This window comes from Solanum tuberosum, unplaced genomic scaffold, assembly GCF_000226075.1.
Source record: "Solanum tuberosum cultivar DM 1-3 516 R44 unplaced genomic scaffold, SolTub_3.0 scf00035, whole genome shotgun sequence".
NCBI lineage: Eukaryota > Viridiplantae > Streptophyta > Magnoliopsida > Solanales > Solanaceae > Solanum > Solanum tuberosum.
This window is the reverse complement of record NW_006238963.1, coordinates 177,207-185,358: the sequence shown is the minus strand read 5'-3', so window position 1 is coordinate 185,358 and position 8,152 is coordinate 177,207. Positions and strand designations below refer to the sequence as shown.

General features: G+C 33.5%; 1 protein-coding gene across 1 annotated transcript; it reads left to right on the top strand.

The window, feature by feature from the left end:
• The first annotated feature begins 1,788 nt into the window (after positions 1-1,788).
• Positions 1,789-7,708, top strand: LOC102590828 (probable serine/threonine-protein kinase At1g54610). Its single transcript, XM_006342678.2, has 7 exons — positions 1,789-2,717; positions 2,820-3,104; positions 3,194-3,511; positions 4,450-4,677; positions 5,491-5,591; positions 5,981-6,098; positions 7,171-7,708. The coding sequence occupies exons 1-7, from the start codon at positions 2,310-2,312 to the stop codon at positions 7,453-7,455; spliced, it is 1,743 nt and encodes a 580-aa protein (XP_006342740.1). The 5' UTR covers positions 1,789-2,309; the 3' UTR covers positions 7,456-7,708.
• The last annotated feature ends 444 nt before the right edge of the window (positions 7,709-8,152 follow it).

The following is an 8,152-nucleotide window of genomic DNA, read 5'->3' as shown; positions in this document are numbered from 1 at the left end:
TCTCTTGTTTAAGTCCACTCTTTTTGGACTCAGACTATTTGTTTAAGGTGTTGTTTATTTTCGAGGTTGTACCCCTTGTTCTTAGACTTTTCGTTAGTAGAGTTTTGATACAATGACTTTCAGGTTCTAGGGGTTGTTCTTCCGTATTAGTTTGACTAGTTTATTTAAACCTTTGGAGTTTATGGGAACTCCGTATTTCTTTTGGTCATTTAAACTTGCTTCTGTATCTTTAAATGCATAGTTTTTGGTTAAGTTGTTTAGTCTGGGTTGTAGTAATGGTTCTCCCACCGAAAGAGTTAGTGTGGGTGTCAATCACGACGGTCTGGGTCGTGATACTTTGACTACAAATCATGCTAAACAATCACCTTTACCAATTATCATTGAAGTATAAAATAAGAAAATGGTAATGATTGTGTTCGAATATGTTAGTTGTCTTAAGGTTTCTTAGCGTAGTTTAATAAGTATCTGCTTCTTACTTTCTTGAAAACAATATTTAATAATCACTAACTTTTCAAACCAAAAAAAAGAAAAGGAAGAGCATGACCAATATAATTCTTATGTAATTTTTTTTTATATCTAAGTATTTCATAAAATTAATGAATAAAATATTAAGTACATAGCATGTAAACCAGTTTCCAATTTTTTAACCCTTTTATATTTATTTTAATTTTTAGTTCAATTTTTGAAATCGTTCGAAATTTTCTCCATTGAATATAGAGGGAAAAATGATTATCACAAAAGAAGGAAAAAGTATAAGGAAAAAAAGACATGATTAATTAAGCTAATTTGAGGAATGATGTTTGATCAAACATGTAGGATCTAATCACTCATATAATATCTGGAAATATATTGTATCAATACGAGTAAAATTATTTATTAAAAATTGATTAACATGTTCTAATTAAATTTTTAAAAAATAATCTTAAAATTTCTATAGCACAAGAAAAAAAAGAGTAAATAATATCACATCATACGAATTCTTTTAGTCATTCTTTGAACTTTTAGTTCTCTATCAACTACAATATTTTTTTTTATATATAAAATATAGTTTTTAATTTCACAACAAATAAATAAATAAAAAAAGAAGAAAAATAAAGCAAGTGAAAGTTTATAGGAGGGAGGAAAAAAATAGGAGAGGTGCTTTTTGACCTACAGCCACTAAGACAATCAGCAGAAAAAAGTTCATTAGCTGTTTTTTTTTTGGGTGTATAATCTCTTCTTAATTATATATATATATACTCCTTTCGTTCAATGTGATACATTTCGAATTTAGAGATTCAAACAAATCTATCTTTTAATGTAAAATTTTCATATATTTTTTTAAATATTTTGGATTGTCAACTATTGTGACTTATAGTACTTTTTACGTAGTTTGCAAATATATAATTTTTATTTCAAAAAAATTGAAGACTTCATGTGCAAATTTTTGATCAAATTTAAACTATTTGACTCTTAAAAAATGAAATATATCACATAAATTGAAATAAAAAAAGCATTAATTGTGTAGCTAAAATTTATTTACTCAATCTCTAATCTCACTGTATACATATAATTTTACTAGTAGTACATATAAAATTATGCTTTATTATATTTAATGGATGAGAGAAAATATTGACTTTTCGTACTTCATATTTTGAGTTTGTTACTCAATTTAATTTATATTATTATATATTAAGCTACTGACGTACTAATATTTATAGTATTAATTTAAATAAAAGTATTTATTTATTTATATTTGGTATGGTGGAAATGTGGGACTATTAATTTGAAACTTTAATATATGTTGGATCTTCAATCCCACAAAAGAAGTGCAATAAAGCTACTAGCATTACTCACTGTGCATTTTTGCCTTTTCTTTCCTTCTCCCCTTTTCTCAATTTTACAAACTCCATTTTTGACCGCCATAAATGGTGGGCTTAACTCTAAATCATTAGTGCTTCTACTTTCTTTGGCACAAAATCTAGGGTTCTTCAATTACGCCTTTCCTCAGATTACTATTATCTAACAACCCCATTTTCCTTAATCTTGCTTTAATTTGCTCTATCTCAGATTCTTGTTTCTTTTTTTACTTGCATTTTTAAAGAACCATTACTTAGTTTGCTTTGATACTTTCTGGTTTGCAGCCCCAATTGTTTCTTTTGCTTAGTAAACTGCTGTAAAGTTCATATTTTTAAGCTTAATCTTGTTCCATTTGATTGTAAAGTTTACATTTTTGAGGTTATTGCATGTGGGTTTTTGTGTGAGGGGATTTTGAATGAGGGAAAACGCTGTTCAGTCTGATGAGAAATGAAGGTTAAGATTGTACAAGGATGGGTTGTGTTTTTGGGAAAGAGATTTCATCTTCTGAGACGCCTAGTGGGGAGGTTGTAGTTGGAAGGAGGAGAGAAAATGGGGAAGATAGAGATTTGGCAGCACAATCTGGGAGGAGAGAGAAAGTTGGAACTGTAAATAAGGTGGATGGCGGCGGTGAAGGTAGAGGAGGAGGCAGTGATGTTGGTGAAGTTCAGAATGGTAGAGATCAGAAGAAGGATGACAATGCACGGCCTAGGAGTGAGAGGAGAAGGTCTAAACCTAATCCAAGGTTGAGCAATCCACCTAAGAATGTGCACGGCGAGCAAGTAGCGGCTGGATGGCCATCCTGGCTTTCTGAGGTAGCTGGAGAGGCTATCAATGGCTGGATTCCACGAAGGGCGGATGCATTTGAGAAGCTGGCTAAGGCAAGCAAACTGTTCACCTCATTTGTTAGTTACTGGTTTTTGTTTTCTAGATTGATTAATATCTTATTCATTGTCATTTATATGTTGTATTGTTCTATATAGATTGGGCAAGGTACTTATAGCAATGTGTATAAAGCTAGAGATAATCTCACGGGGAACATCGTTGCATTAAAGAAAGTTAGATTTGATAATTTGGAGCCAGAGAGTGTGAAGTTTATGGCAAGAGAGATCTTGATTTTGCGCCGCTTGGATCATCCAAATGTTATTGCATTGCAAGGATTGGTTACGTCAAGAATGTCTTGTAGTTTGTACCTTGTGTTTGATTATATGGATCATGATTTAGCTGGACTAGCTGCAAGCCCTGGAGTCAAGTTCACAGAGGCTCAGGTTGGGGTTACATTAGTTGCTTTTTGATTTATATCTGTAATTGTTTGGCTTCCGAGTTGTTTACATTATTTCTTGATCATTATTTGTAGGTTAAATGTTACATGCATCAACTATTATCAGGGCTTGAACACTGTCATAACCGTCATGTGTTGCATCGTGATATAAAAGGATCAAATCTTCTAATTAACAGTGGAGGAGTTCTCAAGATTGCAGATTTTGGTTTGGCTTCAGTCTTCGATCCCAATAAAAAGCAGCCTATGACTAGTCGTGTGGTTACTTTATGGTACAGACCCCCAGAGCTTCTTCTTGGGGCCACAGACTATGGTGTTGGTGTGGACCTCTGGAGTGCTGGTTGTATTTTAGCTGAGCTATTAGCTGGGAAGCCCATTATGCCTGGTCGTACAGAGGTATGGTATTAGAATTTGTTGGTCGAAACAATCTGACAGAGATAGGTCTTGCACGATATAAGAGAAAAGATTTCCATTTTCCCCTTGCTTGTTGGTTGCATCAAATTATTTGTTTGCTAGTGCATCTGTTAGTTAAAGAAGCTTTTTCCCTTCAACTATGATACAGGGAAATTAAATGAACTTATAGTCCATATAAATCTCATGAGACATCTCGATGTTTCAATCTTTTACATTTGGATAATTTCTGTCCACATGAAATCCCCCTAAATATGAAAGCAGTATTTTATGCTGTTGCATGGCACATCCTTATAGATAATTCGTGAAAGATGTAGCTTTATTTGATTGAATCAAGATTTAGTGAACTACTAAGAACACTTTCTTTAGCATGATAAGTAATGTATGTTAAGAGATGAAAGATTCTGGTTTTAGATTAATTGTATACGCTGTTTCTAGTAGGTTCTCTCCTCCGAAACCCAAGCAGTCAGAGCAGACAGTTTTGCATGAAATACTGAATGTTGTGCTTATCGTCGAGTCAGACTGAGACATGGTGGCATACATCTTGGTCTAGGATAGAGAATAGCTTCTTGGGCTTAAACTTTTATGAGGCTTTATCTCGAATGAGTGGCAGGACTACAAACCAGAGGACTAAAAGCCTTGAAAAAAAATATCCTGATATGCAAATCCTCCTTCCTACAAATCCTGGTCCTGATATGGTGTTGATCCAGCTTTAGCTTAAATGCCTATGTTTGTGCCTTGATATGCAAATCCTCCTTCCTGCCTGACTGGGAGTGGTGGGAGGACCATGAATAAAAAAAATCCAAAAACTTATGAATTCTATATTTATCAATATGTTTGTAACTTTAAACTCAATTCTCTTATGAACTGGATTTTAGCCGTGAGCTCCACAACTTTAGGATTTACACTGCAATAATACTCAGGTTGAGCAGCTCCACAAGATCTTCAAGCTATGCGGATCTCCGTCAGAAGATTATTGGAAAAAGTCAAGGCTTCCACATGCAACTATATTCAAACCTCAGCAATCATACAGAAGATGTATAACTGAAACCTTTAAAGATTTCCCACCTTCATCATTGGCATTAATTGAGACTCTTCTGGCCATTGATCCAGCTGAGCGTCAGACAGCTACAGCTGCATTACTTAGTGCAGTAAGATGTTCATATCTATTTTATTACTTTAACAATTTTACTTCTGAGGCAACTTACTTGGTTAACTGTTTTAGTGATGAAGTCTTTGTTTGTTTTATTATCTCCTGTTTTTGCTTTCATGTAAACTTGTTCCTCAATCTCTTCATCTGTATTAGTAAGAAAAAGTTCTGCATTTATCAATGAGTTAATAGCTATTTTTTTTTTTGAGAAAGTTAACTGAAGTTAATAGCTATTTTGGTTCCTCAGTTATTGGTAAATTCTAATTTTAGTTCTTCTGATATCTGCCAACGTATTTTTAACCCTACAATCAGCTTGAAATGTGCACTTTTTGATTTGTGAGTAGTATAATTTTCCCAAGTATTAACCGTTTTATTATTTAATTACCTATGTGTTATGTTAAACTTGTATTGTTACTTCATATTTCAGGGTAATGTACTTCTAAAAATAACCTAAATATAATATATTTTCTACATAGGGGGACCAAAGGCACACATTTTAATTAATTAAAGGTTAAATGTTTTGCGTCATTTATCACAAGGATCAAAATCAGTTAACTGAAGGACCAAAAGCGCTATTATCCCTTTATTAATTATAGAGAACTTACCAAAAAATTATAGAGAACTTCCATGGATTTCCAAAGCATATACTGGTTAGTCCTTCATTGGTTGTCACATGCAGTCGAAACAATTGACCTGTGTCTTTGTTAGACAAGAATGCATGTGGAGCATTTGATGGCAGTGTATTACACTTTTCTGAAATTAATCATGAAATATTTTGAAGGATTGTCACCATGTCTCGTTTATTACTGTGCAGTTCTTTACCACCAAACCTTATGCTTGTGAACCTTCCATCCTCCCCAAATATCCACCCAGCAAAGAAATGGATGCCAAACGGCGAGACGAAGATGCTCGAAGGTCTAGTTATCTGGATTCCTTTTTTTATTTTTATAACCACACTTCATATTCATGTTTTCATATTGAAGTTTATGATTATTTTGTAGCTTACCAAAAGAAAGTCTATGATTCTTTTGTTGATAACATACACCATTCTTGTTGAGATACCTATATGCTTCATCAATATTTGCTCAAAATTATTTATTTCTTATATAGATTCCCCTTTATAGTCAGGACCTGATAAAGGATCAGTTTTTCTAATAAATGCTTGAATCAATCTTCTGAATTATGACATATTTTAGTGATATCAAGTAGGGAAACTTCATTATCTTCTATCTGAATTCCTGTAGATATGCAGTTTGTCATTTTTCTTCTAAACTTTTTTTTTCCTGAAATATTTGCTAAAATAGACTAAGGGCTACTGGCAAAGCCAATGCTGATGGTGCGAGGAGAAATCGCCACCGTGATCGAGCAGTTAGGGCAATCCCTGCTCCTGAAGCCAACGCGGAGCTGCAAGTTAATATTGATGTATGTCATTTAAGAAGCTTATTAATTCTTATATTTTACCATCCAATGCTTGTAAAATTGTATATGCATAATGTGAACCTGTAGGAGCAGTTCCCACGTGAAACTAATAGAACAAAGATACTAATTACGAAGATATTTGAACATATTTTGAACATAATGTGAACATATTTTCAGTTTTCAGTTTATTTCTTACCCAAGATTAAATAGTTCTACTTTGTGTTGCCATGTTATAATTATATTGCAAGGAGATTAGAAAAACTGTTGAGATTCTGAGGTGTACAATTCTCCAACTTACAATATTTGAACATATTTTCAGTTTTCAGTTTATTTCTTACCCAAGATTAAATAGTTCTACTTTGTGTTGCCATGTTATAATTATATTGCAAGGAGATTAGAAAAACTGTTGAGATTCTGAGGTGTACAATTCTCCAACTTACATTGTCTCTGTGCATTGGGCTAATTACATTCCAAAATACAAACAGTACAAGATATTGCTTTTCAATTATTTGCAGCTGGAGTAGGTGGTTGTCTGCTGATGTCATGATTGTCAAAACTACCCCTTGCTTTTCCTATTAGTTTTATATTATATACAGTTATACACTCTATTCCTCTAATTCCATTTTAGTTACCTAATCAATGCTTATTTTACGTTGCAACATCTGGAACTAGTACTCCTTGCATTTTATTTTATATGATGACATTTGATGGCACACAAGCTTTAATAAATAGTACTCCCAAGTCAAATTAACATTTTAAAGCTTGTATGCCATCGAAGTTATGTGATGTTTTCCAATATAACTTTTCAATTTTGGAAAACATCACATCGAAGTTTGAATTTGATTATTTGTGAGTTGTAATAAATAGTATTATTGGTGGTATGGTTACTAACATTTTTTAGGCATTGGGAAATAGAAGATGTTGCATAAATTTGAAAGCAGGGAGTTGAGTACATCAGGGCTGAAAAGTTTGTTTTTTTGTTCATCCACCAATTCGTTATGGAAATGAACAATCCTCCATTTCATTTCTTTAGTACATTCTGTCAAGATTGTTTATCTGACTATTGTTTAAACAGAGGCGGCGTCTAATTACACAAGCAAATGCAAAGAGCAAGAGTGAAAAGTTTCCTCCACCACACCAGGATGGAACTTTAGGTTATACATTGGGATCTTCACATCACATTGATCCAGCCTACGAACCGTCAGAAGTCCCTTTCACCTCCATGAACTTCTCATATTCCAAAGAACCGATCCAAACATGGTCAGGCCCATTGGTGGAACCTGCCATGGGTGGTGCTCCAAGAAGAAAGACAAAACCATCAAAGAAGGATTCTAACAAGAAAGGAAAAGAAAGCATGTAAAGTCGAAAGAATGATGTGATTCAACAATTGGTATACTTGAAGGGAGCTGCAAAGCCTGCAGATTATTTGTCCTATACGGTAAGTAAGAAACTTCTCAACAGCATAGAGAGGTAAAATGCATTTTTTTTATCCTAGTATCCTCTTTTTTGTATTCTTTTGGATAATGAGAATCTTTTCACCATTGTACATGTAAATTTTTGCTTCCTTCATATTAGCAGACTCTGTTTAAATCAATGAAAATCCTAATAAACAATCTACATCTGTTCTTTCCTTTTACTTTTGCCTGTTCTGAGTAGTAAATTACAATGATGTCTTCTCTTCTGCTTGCAAGATCTATACTTGAACAGATCTTTTTTTTTCCCCAAAACTTTAATTGCATACATCTGAAGTACTTAAACTTGAAGAAGTTTTTTTTTTTTTTTGATAACCGAGAAATCCGTCTGTGACCCGTCCTTTGGAGAAGTTTATAAAGTTCAACTATACCTTAAATAGAGGTCCCAAAATTGGCTATCTGTGCACTTGCCCCTCGGGTTAATGACTGATCAAGAGGCACATAGCCTAAGTTAGTGACTAAATTGTTTTGGAACTTATGGAAGGCTCAATGTGTCACAACATGATCGAAAAGCTCCGGAATGGAGAAATATATCATCCAAGTGAAGAGTTAAAAGTGCATGTAAACAAAAAAAAACCATCATTT

Excerpts from the sequence above, each read along its gene's own strand:
- LOC102590828 (XM_006342678.2), top strand. The coding sequence starts at position 2,310 with ATGGGTTGTGTTTTTGGGAAAGAGATTTCATCTTCTGAGACGCCTAGT. Across the intron at positions 3,105-3,193 it reads TCAAGTTCACAGAGGCTCAG|GTTAAATGTTACATGCATCA; the intron begins GTTGGGGTTACA and ends CATTATTTGTAG. Across the intron at positions 6,099-7,170 it reads AGCTGCAAGTTAATATTGAT|AGGCGGCGTCTAATTACACA; the intron begins GTATGTCATTTA and ends TTGTTTAAACAG.